This window comes from Salmo trutta, chromosome 29, assembly GCF_901001165.1.
Source record: "Salmo trutta chromosome 29, fSalTru1.1, whole genome shotgun sequence".
NCBI lineage: Eukaryota > Metazoa > Chordata > Actinopteri > Salmoniformes > Salmonidae > Salmo > Salmo trutta.
In genome coordinates this window covers 42,668,568-42,691,334 of record NC_042985.1, presented here as the reverse complement: position 1 = coordinate 42,691,334, position 22,767 = coordinate 42,668,568, and the positions used below count along the sequence as shown (strand labels likewise).

Below are 22,767 nucleotides of genomic sequence, written 5' to 3'. Positions count from 1 at the left end.
GGTCACTGTATTTTGACCACAACACACCATTACATTGCTATTTGGAGATATGATAAATAAAGCCAATGCTAGACAACATTTTTATCTGTTCTGTAGCTTTTTGTTCATTCGGCTCTTTTTTACCTCATGGTGTACATATACTGAGGAATGTTAAAACTGCAAAGGGAAAATAGAGATACATTCAGTGTTTTTGTGTAATTGATGAGGTAAAATAAATGTACCTACATTATTCTAAACCTGCACTGAATGCCTCCGATGTCAGGATAAGGTTTGGTCTATAGGATGCAAAATAGGTTTATCTAGAATAATCCATGCGATCACTTTGTGTCTCCTTTACAGTGCAACTCAAACAGCACTCTTACAAACAGCCGATTTATTAACAATACATTATTTACATAAATATGTAATTGCATTTAACTAAAAGCAAATTACAAATTTAAATATAAATGTACAGGATATCATATCCAGAGTACTGAATACAGTGGGCTAGAAAGAGGTTTATCCCCAAAAACAATCACATATTTAAATATGTTTTGAGTAGCTCAACCCTGTCACAATTGATTTTTCCTTCTTTTTGATAATAAGAAGGGGCGATTGATGCATGTTCCATGCCGTTCCTACTTGGAACACAGGCTGTGTCAGTAAGATAGAGATAATCCTACAAAACAGTACAACAAAAACCTATAGTGAGTTAAGGTTCATACAAAATCAAATCAAATTTTATTTGTCACATGCTACGTAACAACAGGTGTAGACTAACAGTGAAATACAGGTCCTTTCCCAACAATGCAAAGTTAAAGATGAAGATAAACATTTGAATAAAACATTCAAATAGTGACACGAGGAATAAATACATAGTGAATAACAATAACAAGTAAAAATGGCTGTAAACAGGGAGTACCAGTGCCGAGTAAATATGCAGGGGTAAAAGGTAATTGAGGTAGCTATGTACATTCAGGTAGGGGTAAAGTGAATAGGCAACAGGATAGATAATAGAATGTAGCAGTAGCATATGTGGTGAGTGTGAAGTTTGTGTGTGCGGAATCAGTGTGCATGTGTGTGTGTGAGTGTGTGCACACAGTAGGTATCGTTTCTCTTTATAAGCGTCAGAAGGGAATCTGAAATTACAATTCCATTTTCAATGCTTCTCTATGAGTACAAATTTGGAATTTCAGTTTACTTCCTGAATTGAAATGGAATTTACTCCCAACCCTGGCCCTGACTTTTATCTCACCAACAAACAATATCCTAACTAACCGGTTTAACTAACAATTGGTTGAATCAACCAAACGTTTGATGAGGTGGCATTACATGTCCCACTGAAACTAACTATGGGTGGATATATTTCATTCAAGATGTAGTATAGTACTATAATACGTGACAACTTGTAATCATTAGTCCAAATGAATGAGTTTCTATTGGAGAAATTCAGGTGGGTCCCTCCCCGTTTTGTCCATTTAAGAACATTTTGCAACAGAATCGGCATAATGAATACACCCCTGATATGATTTTGGAGTGTTTCCTGTTTCAACATCTTAGTCTCCTGCATTGTATCAAATCCTGATAAAGGGTAGGAATGTGTATGCTATTGAAAACACCTGTGAGTTTCTAGTGAAACTGGGCTTTGTGGATCCCTGCAAGAGCACTAAATTGAGTGGTGTCAATAGTGACATGGTCCCATACACAAAGGCCCTTAAGGAGTGGACTCACTTCGTGTCTCTCATAATGGGCTGCCTCACATATGAATTTCCTCTTTTACAGATACCTAAAGCAATGCATTAATAAGACAGCTTGTCAATATGACAGCGACAATGCAAAGTCATGTGCACTGGACTTTCTGACAGCTCTTTGAAGACGTATTATGCAGTTCTAAACACTGGACAGGACATGTCGGGATGATTGTGTTCTGTATAAAGTTGTTGGGCTACGAGAGACGTAATACTGGCAAGTAAAAAAAATCAAGTTGTAAATTGGCCACTGCTTATAACAAACTGGTAGTTCTATCAATAAGTGTACAAAACAATAGAAACAACTTCCTAATATTGAGTTGCACCCCCACAAGGTGTCAAAAGCATTCCACAGGCCCATGTTGACTTCCAATCCTTCCCACAGTTGTGCCAAGTTGCCTGGATGTCCTTTGGGTGGAGGACCATTCTTGATACACACGGGAAACTGTTCAGCGTGAGCACACTCCAGTGTGCCTGGCACCTATTAACATACCCCCTCTGAATGGCACACACACAATCACGTCTCAATTGTCTCCAGGCTTAAAAATCCTTAAATCTCCTCCAATTTATCGACACGGGTTGAAGTGGATTTAACAGGTGACGTCAGTAAGGGATCACAGCTTTCACCTGGATAGTCGGTCATGGAAAGACATTAGATGTGTTCCTAATGTTTGTACACTCAGTGTATGTCTCAATAACATGTACAGTGTTAGTATATTTTAATGAGAATGAATGGAACTGTTAAAGAAAATAAACAAGCTTTCCTCAGAAACTATCATGTGGTCCGCATGGAATGCGTATGAAGCACCGTAGTAACTGAAAACTCTTTTGTGTACAGTACAAAGACAAGACCTGTCAGCCAAGTGATATGCACAGCGACTACACCATTTCAAAACATCACAACCAACACTGAGATACATTCCTTTATTAGAATTAAAGTACTCAAACATTTGCGGCATGGGAATGTAAAGTCAAAAGAAAAGGCTTTCAAATTAAACAACACAACAAAAAAATCTATTAAAGAAATCGTCAACCATTGCACATTAAGTGGCAATTATTAAATGCACAAATCATACTGGTAGTAAATAAGACAGAGTAGTAGTGTTTGATCAATCAGGGAGTGCGAAGTCCCTGGTTTATCACAGTCCTCGTGCGGTTAATCTCTCAACAGAAATGGGACAGGTGCTTCTTTCAGGTGAAATCATAGGGTAACAGAGCAATTCTCCACCAAAATTAAGTGGTTTTATTATGCATGTCAAAATGTGTATTTTGTTTCTCCATGCATTCTCTTGAAGGCGTGATCTGGACGTAAACATAAGAAAATGTGTGATCATCAGACAGGGGTGCTATGGTTGGCAAAAACGCAGGCAAGGCGGGCCATCCAGTTATTATGCGATAGCTTTGGCTTCGGGTAAGAACGCCTCCCAATACTTTATCAGCTGTGGAGCAGAAGGGAAAATACAGCGAGAATCCAATTAGCTACATGACCATGCGTCAAACTTTTAAGGTAATCCTTAGGAAAATGAAGTTCAAGAATGTCTATTGTCAGTAAAAAAAAATCTAACAGCAAAACATTTAGTAGTATTAGGCCCACATGTTTATTTCCCTTTCAAATAGTATATTTAGGAAGTATATTATTTCAAAGTATGTTTTCAGACATACTGCCACACAACGCACTTTTCTGACGCTAATACTTGGCACATTTTTTATTTTAAGTTGAGTATTATGCTAATTAGATCGTATGTAGAATTCAGGGAAAACATGCAAGACAATCACTAAATTGTCAACATATTTTAATAAATTTCATAATCAAATATAAATTATGACATTTGTTACAAGTTGGTGCAATTGGTGTGCATGTGGTTATGTCATTTTACTCTCCCTCTACACTACCAATAGGAATCCAAACCCAGATTTGCTGTACCTGCTGTTGTGTTTGCACAAGCGACTCCAGGTATTGAATAATGACAACTTTGAAGTCCTTCACCCTTTCTTTCTGTAACAAGAGAGACATGGTCACAGGTCAGACAAAATAACATTATTAGAACACATGCGGTCGGTGTAATAAATCACTATCAAAAGTATCATCATAATACTGCAGTAAAAAAAATATATATATTTTAGTTAGGGCTGTCCTGATATCACAAATCAACAATTCAGTGTTTATGGAAACATCAAACTAGCAATAAGGGTAAACATTTGTACTCGTCTTATTTCTAAACTTTAGTTTAACAGGCCCCTCCCATCCACATGATGCCCATATTCTGGGGCGAAACCAAATACATAAAAGGTGTTTTATCGTGTTCATCATACCTCGAATCGGCTCACTTCTTTTCGAATGGTTTTGGAAATCAGCTCAAAGTCTTTTTCACCTTGCTGGACCTTCCCCTCCAACTGCAAAGACAAAATGACATGTTCTCTCCACTAAGAAAGTCCACAGTCCAAAACAAGTACACAAGTGTACAGATGTATTCTACACTGGTGTACTGGATTTATACACTAACCTGTTGCATAATTAACTGTTACTGGTCAGTTACTACTGTATACATTATCCATTAGTCAATTGCATTTGATTTTTTTTTTTAAAGGTATTAAGCAATTACTAGTAATGAGGATAGACAAATTCTCAGGAGTTATGGGGTAAAGTAAACTCACTATTTACTGGAGATGATTGACAATACCAAGTTAATGGTGAAGCAATGAATATTAAGTTGGAGTAAAAAAAGCAATAATTTAAGACAAGCCCATTTTTACGCTTGCAAATACGAAACAGTCCTGCTCGTAAAGATAGTGTAAGACAGTCACATGAAGCAGTTTGCACAATGCTGTGCCAATTTGCACAGTCCATTTATATATTCAGTTTATTAGGTTTTCAACCCTCACTTTGTCAAATCCTCATCCCCTAGTCCAGCATTTCCCAAACTCGGTCCCTGGGACCACAAGGGGTGCACGTTGTTTTTTGCCCTAATACTACAGACGATTCAAATAAAAACTTGATGATTAGTTGATTATTTGAATCTGCTGTGTAGTGCTGGGGGAAAAAACTAAACGTGCACCCCTTGGGGTCCCGAGGACAGAGTTTGAGAAACCCTGCCCTAGTCCCAAAGTGATCACTTGTCTATTGATATCATTTTAAGTTTCAAATGAACCAGCCAAACTTAGTCTTTTGACAAGATGATCCATGTGACACTAGATAGGCACTTCAATGTGTGCAGTTTAGTGGTGAAATGAAGTGATGAAGAAAAGTAAATAAAAAAAGCCAAGCCCAGGGTCCTACCTCCTCAATCTCCTTGGTAGAGGCATGGCAGGGAAAATGCAGAAATTAAAGAGGCTGAAAATGTTTTGTTCTTAAAATAATTCAAACATGAACCCACTGTTGCCAAACACAGGTGAACTATAGAGGAACGGCATTCCACTGATCAAAGCAAACAGTTAGTAGGGCAGTAGCCGTTACAAGAGTCACCCTGGTTAGCATGCAATGTCCAAGACAGAAAGGGGAGATATTCAACTTAAAAAACAACCCCTCTGTGAATATCTCCAGTAGCATGCGTTATGACAAAAACGTCTGGATTAATCTACCACCCCCCGAATCTTACTGTCCTTAGTGTAATACTTATTATTGACCAGAGGGGGCAGTGTGGTTTAAGATTTGGTAAATTAGTAAGTACATGGATAATACAAAAATCTATGTTTTATTGTCACATAAACAGGATAGGTACAGTGAAATGTGTTGTTTTACAGGATCAGCCAAAGTAGCAGGGCACCCCTGGAGCAAATTATGGTTAAGTGCCTTGCTCAAGGGCACAGACAGATTTTTCACCTTGTCTGTTATAAACATCCTAAGCAAAGTATTTCTTAGGTTTCTCATATTTAATGCAAACATTTACTTATGTTTAAAATAAAAGTGTAAAGTATGTGCCTACAATTCAGAAGTGTTTTAACAATTGAATCGATGGCAATACACATAGGGAGAAGTAGCAGGAGAGGAAAAGTAGAGAAAAAAATGGTGTTCTCATAAAGCTAATGACATTTAAGTTGAGTAGCGGAACATGTAATGATGGCCTAATTGTAAGCAATGTCAAATATGATCATATTCAAATTAGCTAACGCTAATCATTTGTGACCCTTTAACCAGTTTTCCCAAGCTGATGCCCAAATAACAGATCTAGAGATGAATGCCAAAATAAACTCAAGTAATTGTTTTACCAAAACAACGACACACTAAGGTTGGCTTGCTATTCCAAATCAAGGAGAGCAACTGGAGTTAACATGCTCCATTCAAGTTTAACACCCCTTCAGGAGTACCTGAATTTCCAGTCAGTAATGGAATGTGAAATAAAGCTTTAGAGGTGAATTTAATTAAGCTTATGTTTTGGGTTAGACTCCGCTTGATTGAGTAGCCTCCAGATACTATTCTCAATACCATTTTAAATGTTGTCAATGTGAAAACTAACTTCTTGAATACATTTTTACATTTTGTAACTAACTACACTGAACAAAAATATAAACGCAACAAGCAACAACGTCAAAGATTTTACCGAGTTACAGTTCAAATAAATTCATTAGGTCCTAATCTATGGATTTCACATGACTGGAATACAGATATGCATCTGTTGGTCACAGATAGCTTTAAAAAAAAATTACAAAATAAAAGTAGGGGCATGGCTCAGAAAACCAGTCAGTATCTTGTGTGACCACCATTTGCCTCATGAGGGCGATACATCTCCTTTGCATAGACTTGATCAGGCTGTTGATTGTGGCCTGTGGAATGTTGTCCCACTCCTCTTCAATGGCTGTGCGAAGTTGATGGATAATGGCGGGAACTGGAACATGCTGTCGTACACGTCGATCCAGAGCATCCCAAACATGCTCAATGGGTGACATGGCTGGTGAGTATGCAGGCCATGGAAGAACTGGGACATTTTCAGCTTCCAGGAATTGTGTACAGATCCTTGTGACATGGGGCGAAGCATTATCATGCTGAAACATGAAGTGATGACGGCGGATGAATGGCACGGCAATGGGCCTCAGAATCTCGTCACGGTATCTCTTCAAACTGCCATCGATAAAACGCAATTGTGTTCGTTGTCTGTAGCTTATGCCTGCCCTTACCATAACCCCACCATGTAGCACTCTGTTCACAAAGTTGACATTAGCAAACCGCTCGCCCACACGACGCCGGTACAGTTGAAACTGGGATTCATCCGTGAAGAACACACTTGTCCAGCTTGGCTGAGGCCATCAAAAGGTGAGCATTTGCCCAATGAAGTCAGCAACGATGCCGAACTGTAGTCAGGTCAAGACCCTGGTGAGGACAATGAGCACGCAGATGAGTTTCCCTGAGATGGTTTTTGACAGTTTGTGCAGAAATTCTTCAGTTTTGCAATCCGAAAGTGTCACCAGCTGTCTGGGTGACTGGTCTCAGATGATCCCGCAGGTGAAGAAGCCAGATGTGGAGGTCCTGGGCTGGCGTGGTTACACATGGTCTGCGGATGTGAGGCCAGTTGGATGTACTGCCATATTCTCGAAAACGATGTTGGAGGCTGCTTATGGTAGAGAAATTAACATGGTAGAGAAATTCAATTCTCTGGCAACAGCTCTAGTGGACATTCCTGTAGTCAGCATGCCAATTGCACAATCCTTCAAAACAAATCTGTGGCATTGTGTTGTGTGACAAAACGGCACATTTTAGAGTGGCCTTTTATTGTCCCCTGCATAAGGTGCACCTGTACAATGATCATGATGTTTAATCAGCTTCTTGATATATCACACCTGTCAGGTGGATGATTATTGGCAAAAGAGGAATGCTCATTAAGAGGGATGTAAACAAATTTGTGTAAACAATTTGAGAGAAATAAGCTTTTTGTGCATATGGAACATTTCTGGGATCTTTTATTTCAGCTCATGAAACATGGGGGCAACACTTTACATGTTGCGTTTATGTTTTTGTTCTGGGTGTCCTGCCACTATATAGCTGCCCTCCCTTGCAATTCTATCCAGCCTATTTGAGCACACGTATCATTTGCTTGTTAGTGAGGTGCCCTTTTCTCTTACCTCTTTAATTTCGTCCTGAGCCTGCTGTAGCTTGTCAGGCTTGTTTGCGAACTGGAGTTTGGCCTCAGCCTCACGCTTCTTCTGCAGCAAGAGTTGGGTGTCCTGCCACTTGGACCAAGTCTTCATCCGGTGGTCAAATACACCCTACAAAGCATACGTTTAGGTTCACTGCTAACCTCACATTAAATGGAATCGAAATGGGAATGTGCCTTTATTACAACAGCCAAGACAAAATGTTGAAAAGCAGAATTAGGGCCTGCAACAAGGTTTATAGTAGTAGAAGACTGGTGTGTAAGTTATTTTACTCTAGGTGAAATTCAACAACAAAAAACATTGGAAATGTATTGCAGATAATGAAGCCTTGGTAAGGGTATACATTCATAGGACTGTGCTAGGTGTCCAACGATCAAAAAAGGAAGGTGTTACGCACTTCCTAAACTTGAGAATATCAGTATGGGCAAAAAAATAATACAGATAAAATAAATGTGAGGCCCACACGGAATATATATGTTCCCCAGTGCTTTATTCCAGCACAGTGGTACAGGTCTCCAGTGAATACCTTGACTGCAGTGATGAGACGTACATAGTCCCCAAGCAGCTCGGAGAACAGGTAGAAATCAGCGTAAGCCTGGTCCTGGTGCAGCTGGTCGATCTTCTCCTCCACCTCGGCCAACTGCGACAGGGCCCGCGACAGAGCTGTGTGGTCCTCGGAGTTCCCCAGCATGGCTGCCGACTTGGCGAAGGATGCTGTGTTTACCGAAAGCTCTGAAGATGAGGAGAGAATAGAAAGGAAGAGAAAGTGATCATGACATTGTTTAGAAAGAGAACAGGTTCATAGGTGAAGAAATGCAAAGTGGTCCAATTTAAATGGTTCACAAAAAATGTGCAAGACAATTAAAAAAGGTCCAATGCAGCTGTTTTTATCTCAATATCAAATAATTTCTGGCTAACAATTAAGTACCTTACGGTGATTGTTTTAAATTAAAACAATCAAATATAAAGAAAAACAGTTTCTTAGCAAAGAGCAATTTCTCAAGCAAGAATTTTGGTAGGACTGTCTGGGAGTGGTCTGAGTGGGGAAGGGAAAACGGAAAACTAGCTGTTATTGGCAGAGAGGTTGGAACTCGCTTTCTTGTTGGTCTATTAACTGGTAACTCCACCAGGCAGGCCAAAACTCCACCCCGCCAAAACAGACTGAAATTTCAGGCAGTCTTTTCAAACAGTTCTTACACTAAAACGGGTATTATCAAACTTCAAAAAATGTACAGTATCATTCTAACCTCAGTGTGGAAATATACATAATATATATATATATATATATATATATATATATATATATACATATATATATACACACATACATACACACACACACACGTTTGACTGCACTGGGCCTTTAACAAAAATAACAACATTGTTCAATCGAGAATTGTATTATACATGGAAATTGTTTGATAATTGTAACACCAGACAGCACACGATATACAGTTGAAGTCGGAAGTTTACATAAACTTAGGTTGAAGTCATTAAAACTTGTTTCTCAACCACTCCACAAATTTCTTGTTAACAAACTATAGTTTTGGCAAGTCGGTTAGTACATCTACTTTGTGCATGACACAAGTAATTTTCCCAACAATTGTTTACAGACAGATTATTTCACTTCATCACAATTCCAGTGGGTCAGAAGTTTACATACACTAAGTTGACTGTGCTTTTAAACCGCTTGGAGAATTCCAGAAAATGATGTCATGGCTTTAGAAGCTTCTTATAGGCTAATTGACATCATTTGAGTCAATTGGAGGTGTACCTGTGGATGTATTTCAAGGCCTACCTTCAAACTCAGTGCCTCTTTGCTTGACATCATGGGAAAATCTAGACCTCAGAAAAAAATTGTAGACCTCCACAAGTCTGGCTCATCATTGGGAGCAATTTCCAAACGCCTGAAGGTACCACATTAATCTGTACAAACAATAGTATCTATATCCACAGTAAAACAAGTCCTATATTGACATAACCTGAAAGGCCATTCAGCAAGGAAGAAGCCACTGCTCCAAAACCGCCATAAAAAAGCCAGACTACGGTTTGCAACTGCACATGGGGACAAAGAGCATAGTTTTTTGAGAAATGTCTACTGGTCTGATGAAACAAAGATAGAACTGTTTGGCCATAATGACCATCATTACGTTTGGAGGAAAAAGGGGGAGGCTTGGAAGCCGAAGAACACCATCCCAACCATGAAGCACAGGGGTGGCAGCATCATGTTGTGGGAGTGCTTTGCTGCAGGAGGGACTGGTGCACTTCACAAAATAGATGGCATCATGAGGGAGGAAAATTATGTGGATATATTGAAGCGACATCTCAAGACATCAGTCAGGAAGTTAAAGCTTGGTCACAAATGTGTCTTCCAAATGGACAATGACCCCAAGCATACTTCCAAAGTTGTGGCTAAATGGCTTAAGGACAACAAAGTATTGGAGTGGTCATCACAAAGCCCTGACCTCAATCCTATAGAACATTTGTGGGCAGAACTGAAAAAGCGTATTCGAGCAAGGAGGCCTACACACCTGACTCAGTTACACCAGCTCTGTCAGGAGGAATGGGCCAAAATTCACCCAACTTATTGTGGGAAGCTTGTGGAAGGCTACCCGAAATGTTTGACCCAAGTTAAACAATTTGAAGGGTGTGCTACCAAATACTAATTGAGTGTATGTATGTATGTAAACTTCTGACCCACTGGGAATGTGATGAAAGAAATAAAAGCTGAAATAAATCACTCTCTCTACTATTATTCTGACATTTCACATTCTTAAAATAAAGTGGTGATCCTAACTGACCTAAGACAGGGAATTTTTACTAGGATTAAATGTCAGGAATTGTGAAAAACTGAGTTTAAATGTATTTGGCTAAGGTCTATGTAAACTTCCGACTTCAAACTGTAGTATATTAAATATACATTATAGGAAGAATTTTACTGTCAGTTTGTGAAAAAGCACTACACGCGGTGCAATCAAGTTTTGAAGTAATTGCAGAGTTGCAGATATTTTACGCACTGCTTGTACATTTAAAAGAGCAGAATGTGGTGTTCTATGTCTAGAGTATGTCTCTAAACTGGGGCTCAGAGTCAGGACTCATGGGAGGATTACCTTTCCGGTGGCAGACCAGACACTCCACACTAGCATGCAGTTTTCTGAGTTGCAAGTCGAGGTTCTCAAACTGCTGGTGCTTCTCCTCAAACCACTGTTGACATTCACAGAAATAAAGTCAAGCTGAACCATAATACAGTTTCTCCACAGAATTAAATTATAATAGTATGAATAAGTAATGATGGTAACTAGCAAGTATGTATGTTTTCAAAACATTTGCAATTATTGATTAATAAATAAATTAACACATTAAAATGGAAATTATTTTTTACATACTGAGTTACCCTGTGCGAGATGCTAGGTTTACATTCAACACATTGACGGTGTAAGACAGGCCCCATATACACAAGCTTTCCAATGCCAAAAACGCTTTTACAGTTTACATTTGAATGACAAGTGTATCAAAATAAAGGCAGTTAATAAATTGCAATGGAGTGGGAAATAAAAATGCTATAGCTTTTCCCAGTAAGGAAGGAAAGGACCACCTCCGAGCAGCACCAGGCTTGTGCCTCTACTTCTTTTCACTCACACAATCTTAGAATTCAAGTGGAAAGCCTCATTAATTCGTCTCATTATTCAAGTCCAAAAATCAGCCCTTACCGCATCCGATTCATTCATCTTGATTGTCATTTTGTTGACAGCGTCGGCAGCTTTGTTTACCATCCTCAATATTCCGGCCCCACTCAGCGCCTGGGTGCTAACCGCTCTCGGCAGCTGGGATAAAATGACAAATAAGTGCAAACAAACCGGTTAACAGGCTAGGGCTCCGACCCAATCCCAGAGGGAGCCCCGCGCCAGGAGCTGTGTGGGGTTTTCTCCACTCCCATACATTTCAATGTTGTTAGAATCTAATTTAATCCATTTACTGGGAAAACTCTCAGAGGAACAATGGGCAAAAATAGGTTTCAATTGCTTTCAGCCATTTATCCTTCTTTTCTACAGTGGCATTTCATTACAACTGGATTAATACAGTAATTTCATGGGAACATATTGCCGTGACACTGGCCATTTTCAAAACAAAGGTCACATATGTTCTTGAGCTTATCCCAAACTATTTTCAGAAGTTGGCTTTATTTAAAAGATAGTGAAATAGGGGAAAAAAATGACCACAAAATAACAACAATGTGCTTTATTTAATTCATTCTCAAATTGGGTGTTGTTCAATTGGGTGTCGTACACAGATTGAGATTAAACGCTACCTCTGAACTCTCCAGGAACATCATGACATCTGGATCCTTCAGCAGGATGGGATGTTTCACTGTTCTCATCAGATACCTATTGAGCACAAAAGAAAAGGTTACATTGTGTATATAAATCATTACCATGCTCAGTGCAGAGGTAACAATTCATGAAAAAATATTAAATACAGTAGGGCTAGGAATTGCCAGGGACCTCACAATACCATATCACCATACTTGGTCCTGTGTGGCTCAGTTGGTAGAGCATTGTGCTTGCAACACTAGGGTTGTGGGTTCATTTCCCACGGGAGACCAGTATGAAAAAATACAAAAATGTATGCACCTCACTACAGTACGTCGCTCTGGATAAGAGCGACTGCTAAACTACATGAATGTAAATGTACTTAGGTGCCAATACGATATCTATTTTGATTCTCACAATTCTATATGTATTGCAATTTGATGTTCCAAACAGATTGCTCTCTATATGTCTGCTGCAGAGAGACGAAAGCACATGAGAAAATTCGTTTTGATCCTTCATGGCAATAAAAAAAAGTGCTTAAAACATGGCTCACCATTTAAAAAGGAAGATGGAGAACAAGCTATCTATAGGATAAAAAACACCAGAGTTTTGGCGCAGGTACAGCAGAATGGTGTTAGCTAACGTTACCTAGCAAAAATAAATACATCGTTTACATTTTTTTACAAAAATCGGTACGTGGAGACAAAATATCGATATAATAGCATCCAAATTAATATTGCGATATGGAACTATCACTCAGATAAAATATAAAAAATGTTGGGCTTTGGTATATATATATATAAATAACACACACACACACACACACACACACACACACACACACACACACACACTTGAAGTCGGAAGTTTACATACACCTTAGCCAAATACATTTAAACTCAGTTTTTAACAATTCCTGACATGTAATCCAAGTAAGAATTCCCTGTCTTAGATCAGTTAGGATCACCACTTTACTTTAAGAATGTGAAATGTCAGAATAATACTAGAGGGAATTATTTATTTCATAAATGTAAATGTAAATTTCATCACATTCCCAGTGGGTCAGAAATGTACATACACTCAATTAGTATTTGCTAGCGTTGCCTTTAAATTGTTTAAAATTGGGTCAAACATTTCGGGGAGCCTTCCACAAGCTTCCCACAATAAGTTGGGTGAATTTTGGCCCATTCCTCCTGACAGAGCTGGTGTAACCGAGTCAGGTTTGTAGGCCTCCTTGCTCACACATGCCTTTTCAGTTCTGCCCACACATTTTCTATGGGATTGACGTCAGGGCTTTGTGATGGCCACTCCAATACCTTGACTTTGTTGTCCATTTTGCCACAACTTTGGAAGTATGCTTGGGGTCATTGTCCATTTGGAAGACTCATTTGCGACCAAGCTTTAACTTCCTGTCTGATGTCTTGAGATGTTGCTTCAATATAGCCACATAATTTTCCTCCCTCATGATGCCATCTATTTTGTGAAGTGCAGTAGTCTCTCCTGCAGGAAAGCACCCCCACAACATGATGCTGTCACCCCCCGTGCTTCACGGTTGGGATGGTGTTCTCCCCCTTTTTCCTCCTAACATAACGATGGTCATTATGACCAAACAGTTCCATTTTTGTTTTATCAGACCAGAGGACACTTCTCCAAAAAGTACGATCTTTGTCCCCAAGTGCAGTTGCAAACTGTAGTCTGGCTTTTTTATGGAGGTTTTGGAGCAGTGACTTCTTCCTTGCTGAGCGGCCTTTTTAGGTTATGTCGATATAGGACTCGTTTTACTGTGGATATAGATACTTTGTACCTGTTTCCTCCAGCATCTTCACAAGGTCCTTTGCTGTTGTTCTGGGATTGATTTGCACTTTTCGCACCAAAGTACGTTCATCTCTAGGAGACAGAATGCGTCTCCTTCCTGAGCAGGATGACGGCTGCGTGGTCCCATGATGTTAATACTTGCATACTATTGTTTGTACAGATGAACGTGGTACCTTCAGGCGTTTGGAAATTGCTCCCAAGGATGAACCAGACTTGTGGAGGTCTACAATGTTCTTCTGAGGTCTTGGCTGATATATTTAGATTTTCCCATGATGTCAAGCAAAGAGGCACTGAGTTTGAAGGTAGGCATTGAAATACATCCACAGGTACACTTCCAATTGAGTCAAATTATGTCAATTAGCCTATCAGAAGCTTCTAAAGCCATGACATCATTTTCTGGAATTTTCCAAGCTGTTTAACCTGTTATGGCTAGGGGGCAGTATTTTCACGGCCGGATAAAAAACGTACCCGATTTAATCTGATTATTACTCCTGCCCAGAAACTAGAATATGCATAGAAAACACTCCAAAGTTTCTAAAACTGTTTGAATGGTGTCTGTGAGTATAACAGAACTCATTTTGCAGGCCAAAACATGAGAAGATTCTGTACAGGAAGTACCCTGTCTGACCATTTCTTGCCCTTCTTGATTATCTCTATCCATTACAGTGGATCTCTGCTGTTACGTGACACTTCCTACGGCTCCCATGGGATCTCAGAAGGCGGCAAAAAGCTGAATTGTGGCTTTGCAGGCTATGGCTGAAAAACATTAGCGCGTTTGGATAGTGGCCAGTAACAGTACTATGAGACTCAGGCTCGTGCACGAGGTGATAGCATGCTTTTATTTTCTCTCTCTTTGTACGTATACACGCTTTGCCGGTCGGAATATTATCGCTTTTTTACGAGAAAAGTGGCATAAAAATTGATTTTAAACAGCGGTTGACATGCTTCGAAGTACGGTAATGGAATATTTAGAAATCTTTTGTCACGAAATGCGCCATGCTCGTGACCCTTATTTACCATTCGGATAGTGTCTTGAATGCACGAACAAAACGCCGCTATTTGGATATAACAATGGAGTATTTTGAACCAAACCAACATTTGTTATTGAAGTAGCAGTCCTGGGAGTGCATTCTGACGAAGAACACCAAAGGTAATCAAACTATTCTAATAGTAAATCGGAGTTTGGTGAAGGCTAAACTTGGTCGGTGTCTAAATGGCTAGCCGTGATGGCTGGGCTATCTACTGAGAATATTGCAAAATGTGCTTTCACCGAAAAGCTATTTTAAAATCGGACATATAGAGTACATAGAGGAGTTCTGTATCTATAATTCTTAAAATAATTGTTATGTTTTTTGTGAACGTTTATCGTGAGTAATTTAGTAAATTCACCGGATGTTTGCGGGGGGTATGCTAGTTCTGAACGTCACATGCCAATGTAAAAAATATGGTTTTTGATATAAATATGAACTTGATTGAACAAAACATGCATGCATTGTATAACATAATGTCCTAGGGTTGTCATCTGATGAAGATCATCAAAGGTTAGTGCTGCATTTAGCTGTGGTTTTGTTTTTTGTGACATTATATGCTAGCTTGAAAAATGGGTGTCTGATTATTTCTGGCTGGGTACTCTGCTGACATAATCTAATGTTTTGCTTTCGCTGTAAAGCCTTTTTGAAATCGGACAGTGTGGTTAGATTAACGAGAGTCTTGTCTTTAAAATGAAAAATGAAAGTTTTCGGATTTTAGAGGAGTTTGTATTTCGCGCCACGCCCATAATTGGATATTGGAGCAGGTGTTCCGCTAGCGGAACGTCTAGATGTAAGAGGTCAAAGGCACAGTCAACTTAGTATATGTAAACTTCTGACCCACTGGAATTGTAATGCAGTGAATTATAAGTGAAATAATCTGTCTGTAAACAATTGTTGGAAAAATTACTTATGTCATGCACAAAGTAGATGTCCTAACCGACTTGCCAAAACTATAGTTTGTTAACAAGAAATTTGTGGAGTGGTTGAAAAACGAGTTTTAATGACTCCAACCTGAGTGTATGTAAACTTCCGACTTCAATTGTATATATCATCCGCCCATTGACTGACGTGAAGGTCAGCGTTTACAAGTGGGCAGGGTGTCAGCTTTATACACCTCACTGTTAAAGAACCTAATCCTGAAGGCCAAAACAATTAATTTGAATAAGTTATTTTAATGCATATATATTAACATAACTTATTTTACAATTAAAATGTATTGTTTTGGCCATCAGGATTCAGTTCTTTAACAGTGAGGTGTATAAATTTGACACCCTGTCCACTTGTAAACGCTGACCTTCATTTTAGTCAATGGGCAGATGATAAAAAGGGCAGAGAAATGTCAGGGCCTCACTTAAGGTACATTTTTATTCGATTCATCAGAATGGGCTAAAACCAGGGATGGGGCAGCAGTAGTCATCCTCGGGCTCAACACTGAAAATGTTGGACAGCTCTGTCCAGAGAATACGGTGTGAAGCTCGGGAGGAAAGCACCATCTACCCCCCCCCCCCCCCATTCGTGTGTTGACAGCCTCAAATCCCTGGAGCGCTGTGATAATTATTTACCTAATATTTCTAGGTTAACCTTTCAAGCCACAAAAGACCAGAACAAGAATGCTCTTTAGACTGAAGGTGCTTTTCACGTAAACGTTTTGTGTAAGACATGAGAGCTGTCTCGTTTGACAAGTGGGGCATTAAATGAGCTGCGTGGCGAGGATCATTCTCTGTTGGAGGACAGGAGTGGATGTATGTCGTAACGATCGCCAAAACAAATGGAACAGCAGAATAATGATTTGATGTAATGGTTACATGTTTGCAGTAGGTCTGAAGTACTGAAAAACTACTGATTTTGAGAAGGGTTTCTTGTATGTTCATAGATACCTTTCTAAGGCTGATCTTCTCTTCTCGACAAATTCTGCAGAAGACAAATCCTCTTTCCCAACTTTGACCTTAGTCATTCCTGTAGATGAAGACATATACAAATGTTTACACACAGTCATTCATGTAGATGAACAATGTTGCCCAGGCAAAATGACTGCCCTCTTTCCACACTACCGTAGGAAATATCAGCTCTGCTGTTTTGCTACCACAAGACATGACATACATGACTAAACTAGCTGATGCAACAACAATAATACCGTCTTCAATTCAATTCACATCCATGCAGATTTCACTCACCCACAATGCTTTTCTCTGGAGCAGGAGGGACTATGTATCCTATATGCAGGTACTTGGAGGCTAGTTTGCTGTGCAAGCCTAGAAAGTCACTAAACCTCCTCCTTACAGTGGTTTCATTCTTGCTGAAAATGGTCATAGAGGTCTAGAAGGAGGAAGAAGACGATGACAAGGCAAGAGTGGAAAACGTCATTAACAGGTTTAGACATTTTTGCACATTTATAAAAAAATAAAAAAAACGGAAATATTACATTTACATAGGTATTCAGACCCTTTACTCAGTACTTCGTTGAAGCACCTTTGGCAGCGATTACAGCATCAAGTCTTTTTTGGCATGACGCTACAAGCTTGGCACACTTGTATTTGGGGAGTTTATCCCATTGTTCTCTGCAGATCCTCTCGAGCTGTCAGGTTGGATTGGGAGCATTGCTGCACAACTATCTTCAGGTCTCTCCAGTGATGTTTTGATTGGGTTCAAGTCCGGGCTCGGGCTGACACACTCAAGGACATTCAGAAACTTGTCCTGAAGCCACTACAGAGTTGTCTTGGCTGTGTGCTTAGGGTCGTTGTCCTGTTGGAAGGTGAACCTTTGCCTCAGTCTGAGGTCATGAGCACTCTGGAGCAGGTTTTCATCAAAGATCTCCCTGTACTTTTCTCTGTTCATCTTTGCCTCGATCCTGACTAGTTTCCCAGTCCCTGCCGCTGAAAAACATCCCCACAGCATGACGCTGCCACCACCATGCTTCATCGTAGGGATGGTGCCAGGTTTCCTCCAGACGTGACGCTTGGCATTCAGGCCAAAGAGTTCAATCTTGGTTTCATTAAACCAGAGAATCTTGTTTCTCATGATTCTCTGGTTTGCCTTTTGGCAAACTCCTAGCGGGCTGTCATGTGTCTTTTACTGAGGAGTGGCTTCCGTCTGGCCACTACCATAAAGGCCTGATTGGTAGCGTGCTGCAGAGATGGTTGTCCTTCTGGAAGATTCTCTCATCTCCACAGAGGAACACCAGAGCTCTGACAGAGTGACCATGGTCACCTCCCTGACCAAGGCCCTTCTTCCCAGATTGCTCAGTTTACCGGGCGGCCAGCTCAATCAAGAGTCTTAGTGGTTCCAAACTTCTTCCATTTAAGAATTATGGAGGCCACTGTGTTGTTGGGGACCTTCAATGCTGCATAACTGTTTTGGTACCCTTCCCCAGATCTGTGACACAATCCTGTCTCAGAACTCTACGGACAATTCCTTCGACCTCTTGGCTTTGTTTTTGCTCTGACATGCACTGTCAACTGTGGGACCTTATATAGACAGGTGTGTGCCTTTCCAAATCATGTGCAATCAATTGCATTTACCACAGGTGGACTCCAATCAAGTTGCAGAAACATTTCAAGGATGATCAATGGAAACAGGATGCATCGGAGCTCAATTTCGAGTCTCATAGCAAATTGTCTGAATATTTATGTAAATAAGGTATTTCTGTAAAAAAAAAAAGAAAGACTTGCAAAAATGTCTAAAAACCTGTTTTCACTTCGTCAATATGGGGTATTGTGTGTAGATTGCGTATTTTTAAAATCCGTTTTAGAGTAAGGCTGTAACTTAACAAAATATGGAAAAAGTCAAGGGGTCTGAATACTTTCTGAAGGCACTGTATATTATGTCGGAAAAAGTCAGTTATCAATTCTTCTATGCTGGTTAAAAAAAAACGTTTTTCATTCAATAGGTGTTGATTACACTTGTAATATCCGTGCCCATATGGAAATTCTGTAAGAGTAATATATGTATGCAAATTATTTGATGGTCCGATCACATTCTGTCTCCTATCAAAAGATTTTTTATTTTTTGTGCCAGCGAGAATGACATAAGAAATGTTGATTAATCCTCCTCCATGTATATCTCACTAGGTCAGGATATTTCAACCTCCATATATCCACCATTTCCAATATATCCATGATTTCCTTAAGAGCATAAGGGTGATAGTTTGTAGTGTGATTTCCTTTACGGTCCATTGAGGTATTTAAAACCCTATTATAATCTCCCACCATAACAATAGAGTCTTGTATTGCTTGTAGGCTTGATAAATTATGATATGTATTTTCAAAGAAGGGTGGATCATCATTATTAAGACCATATAGATTAATGAGCCAAATCTGTCCAAAAACATATTTAAAAAGAATCCACCCATTCATCTAATAATAAAACTTAACACAAATATACTTATTGTACTGGTACTAAAAAAAAGGGAATCACTTTGTTGTCTTGAGTCACCTCATGATACAGTTTACAAATAATAACTACAGCGATATCAAATATGGGCACTAAAACCATGCCTATTAACACTGTCAATCTATTTGTTGCCTTCTGACCTAACATACAGTATACCGCACTCAAAGTGTGGATACGAATGTGCAGTACATGTGTATAATCTTAATATCAACTTCAACGGTAACTTTCCCTGGTAACTTTTTGGGGAAAGTTATCAGATTTTTGCAACCCTACTCTGAACTGGTCCCAAGTGCTTAAAAAAAAAATAGAATATGAAGATATTTTCCTTACCTTTGTAGTTACTTTGTATCCCATGTAAGCATTCATTCCATCCCCTTAAAGAAGAAACATAAATATTAGCGTAAACCAAAGTCACGACATTGGTTTAACTATTCCCTCCTCGATACATCAGCATTGTCGCTCATTTTCTATTTGAGAGGATAATACAATGTATATCATAAGTATTCACCCCCTTGGATTTTTTCTAATTTTGTTGCATTACAAAGTGGGATTGAAGTGGATTTAATTGTTTTTTTCCCCCCTCACTGACCTACACAAAATGCTGCATTAATGTCAGCATGAAAATAAAATTATATAAATGTTTACAAATTAATAATATTAATAATAATAATAACTTAAATGTCTTCACCCCCTTTGTTATGGCAAGCCTAAACAAACAAAGGAGTCAGAATTTGCTTAACAAGTCACATAATGTTGCATGGACTCACTTGGTGTGCAATAATAGGGGTTAACATGATTTATTTATGACTACCCCCTCTCTGTACCCCACACTTACAGATAATTGTAAGGTCCCTCAATTGAGTAGTGTATTTCAAGAACAGATTCAATCACAAAGACGAGGGAGCTTTTCCAATGCCCCGCAAAGAAGGGCACCGATTGGCAGAAGGGTAAAAATAGAAAAGGCAGACAAGGAATATCCCTTTGAACATGGTAAATGTATTCATTTAGCTTTACATGGTGTATCAATACACCCAGTCACTATAAAGACACAGGCGTCCCTCCTAACAGAGTTGCCACAGAAGAAGGAAACCGCTCAGGGAGGCCAATGGTGATTTTAAAACAGTTACGGTGTTTAATGGCTGTGATGGGAGAAAACTGAGGATGGATCAACAACATCGTAGTTACTTCACAAAACGAACCGAAATGACAGAGTGAAAAGGAAGCCTGTAGAGAAAAAAAAATACTCCAAAACATGCACTCTTGTTTGCAACAAGGCATTAAATGTCCTAAATGTTGTATTCTGGGAAAATCCAACACAACACATCATTGAGTACCACTCTCTATATTTCCAAGCATAGTGGTTGCTGCATCATGTTGTGGAAATGCTTTTCATCGGCAAGGACTGGAGGAAACCTGGCTCAGTCTGCTTTCCACCAGACACTGGGAAACAAATTCATTCATTCCTTTCAGCAGGACAATAACCTAAAATCTATACTGCAGATGCTTACCAAGAAGAGAGTTCATGTTCCTGAGTAGCCTTGTTACAGTTTGACTTAAATGTACTTGGAAATATTTGGCAAGACTTGAAAATGAATGATCAACAACCAACTTGACAGAGCTTGAAGAGTTAAGAAAATAATAAAATGGGCAAATATTGCACAATCCAGGTATGCAATGCTCTCAGAGACTTAACAAAAAAGATGAACAGCTGTAATCGCTGCCAAAAGTGTTAAGTTAATAACATGTATTGACTCAGGGGAGTGAATACTTATCTAATGAAGTTAGTGTTTAATTTTTCATTAATAATAAAAAAGTAATAATAATAAATATTCTTCCAGTCATTGCGCTAACGCTAGTTAGGATTGGCTCACAAAACCACGTCTTACTTCCTTCATACTAAACACAGAGACATAACAATGGTATCCATGAGTTCATCTTACTCTGGGGAAATAGATAAAGGGCTTCATTGCCAAAGTCCCAAAGTATCCCTTTAATATATGAATACATTAACACAGTGTTAAACTTACCAACTTTTTCTGGATCGGACACTGCTATATGCATGTCAAAGATGTCACCACTATCGTCCTCTTCAATCTACAAGGAAACAAAGTCAGAAAAATAAAATGAAAGTCACACTCTCAACCTCTCCTTGCAGTGAACCTTTTATACTACCAATGCTTTGGAGGCTAACATTGGTGGTATTAAAAGTCCACCTTGACCTTTGTGTTATGAGAATGCGCCATGGTGAAGTTTCCCCAAGGTAAAGATGTAGGATCAGCATCTCCTCCCCCAATACTAACCTTAACCATTATTTGGGAAAATCCAAAACTGGCACAAGATCAGCGTCTAGGGCCAACTTAACCCAACTACGTACCTCATCCAGGGATCTCTCAAACATCTCGGCGGTGCCCAGGCCCATCCTGGGGGTGAGCATAGCTGTGGGGGTGATGGGGGTGATGGCCGGAGACGGACCGTCTGACAGGATGGGCTCCCTCTCTGGACTATCCAGAGAAACCTCCTCTGTTGCTTCTGAAATACAGACAAAGAATAGAGAATGATACAAACAAAACATTACACTGAGAAACACAATACAAGTGATGACTCCAAATGGAAAGGGAAACACTTGGAGAATTATGGTATTCATGTACTGCTACGGTTTTACCTTTGAAAGAGCTTTATCCAAACGATTCAGAGTTAAACGGTTACTTTTTAAAAGGGATAGTTCACCCAAATTATAATTTGTAATTCTCTTGTTTCAAGTCCAAAACTTCTTACAATAACTTTATTGAGCTAAACTATAAATTGTACACTTTGGGATGATTTGGACATGAAATGTGAAAAATTGTTATATTCCATTTGACACCAATCACTTTTTGACCACATACCTTTTTATTTGAACAAAACTTAACGGACAGTTGAAGTTGGAAGTTTACATACACCTTAGCCAAATACATTTACTCAGTTTTTCCACAATTCCTGACATTTAATCCTAGTAAAAATTCCCTGTCTTAGGTCAGTTAGGATCACCACTTTATTTTAAGAATGTGACATGTCAGAATAATAGTAGAGAGAATGATTTATTTCAGCTTTAATTTCTTTCATCACATTCCCAGTGGGTCAGAAGTTTACATGCACTCAATTAGTATTTGATAGCATTGCCTTTACATTGCTTAACTTGGGTCAAACGTTTCGCGTAGCCTTCCACAAGCTTCCCACAATAAGTTGGGTGAATTTTGGCCCATTCCTCCTGACAGAGCTGGTGTAACTGAGTCAGTTTTGTAGGCCTCCTTGCTCGCACATGCTTTTCAGTTCTGCCCACACATTTTCTATGGGATTGAGGTCAGGGCTTTGTGATGGCCACTCCAATACCTTGACTTTGTTGTCCTTAAGCCATTTTGCCACAACTTC

At 39.3% G+C, this 22,767-nt stretch overlaps 1 protein-coding gene across 1 annotated transcript in view; it reads right to left on the bottom strand.

Moving 5' to 3' along the window:
• Window positions 1–2,636: 2,636 nt before the first annotated feature.
• snx2 (sorting nexin 2) overlaps window positions 2,637–22,767 on the bottom strand; it is a 29,455-nt gene continuing 9,324 nt past the window's right edge. Inside the window, exons 3-15 of the mRNA XM_029722244.1 lie at window positions 21,734–21,888; window positions 21,387–21,453; window positions 19,690–19,733; window positions 17,145–17,286; window positions 16,848–16,926; window positions 12,124–12,199; window positions 11,525–11,638; window positions 10,925–11,018; window positions 8,341–8,546; window positions 7,782–7,925; window positions 4,041–4,121; window positions 3,652–3,723; window positions 2,637–3,166 (exon numbers count right to left, since the gene is read on the bottom strand). Coding sequence (XP_029578104.1) covers window positions 3,116–3,166; window positions 3,652–3,723; window positions 4,041–4,121; window positions 7,782–7,925; window positions 8,341–8,546; window positions 10,925–11,018; window positions 11,525–11,638; window positions 12,124–12,199; window positions 16,848–16,926; window positions 17,145–17,286; window positions 19,690–19,733; window positions 21,387–21,453; window positions 21,734–21,888 — 1,325 coding nt within the window. The 3' untranslated portion in view covers window positions 2,637–3,115. The remainder of the gene's footprint in view (window positions 3,167–3,651; window positions 3,724–4,040; window positions 4,122–7,781; window positions 7,926–8,340; window positions 8,547–10,924; window positions 11,019–11,524; window positions 11,639–12,123; window positions 12,200–16,847; window positions 16,927–17,144; window positions 17,287–19,689; window positions 19,734–21,386; window positions 21,454–21,733; window positions 21,889–22,767) is intronic.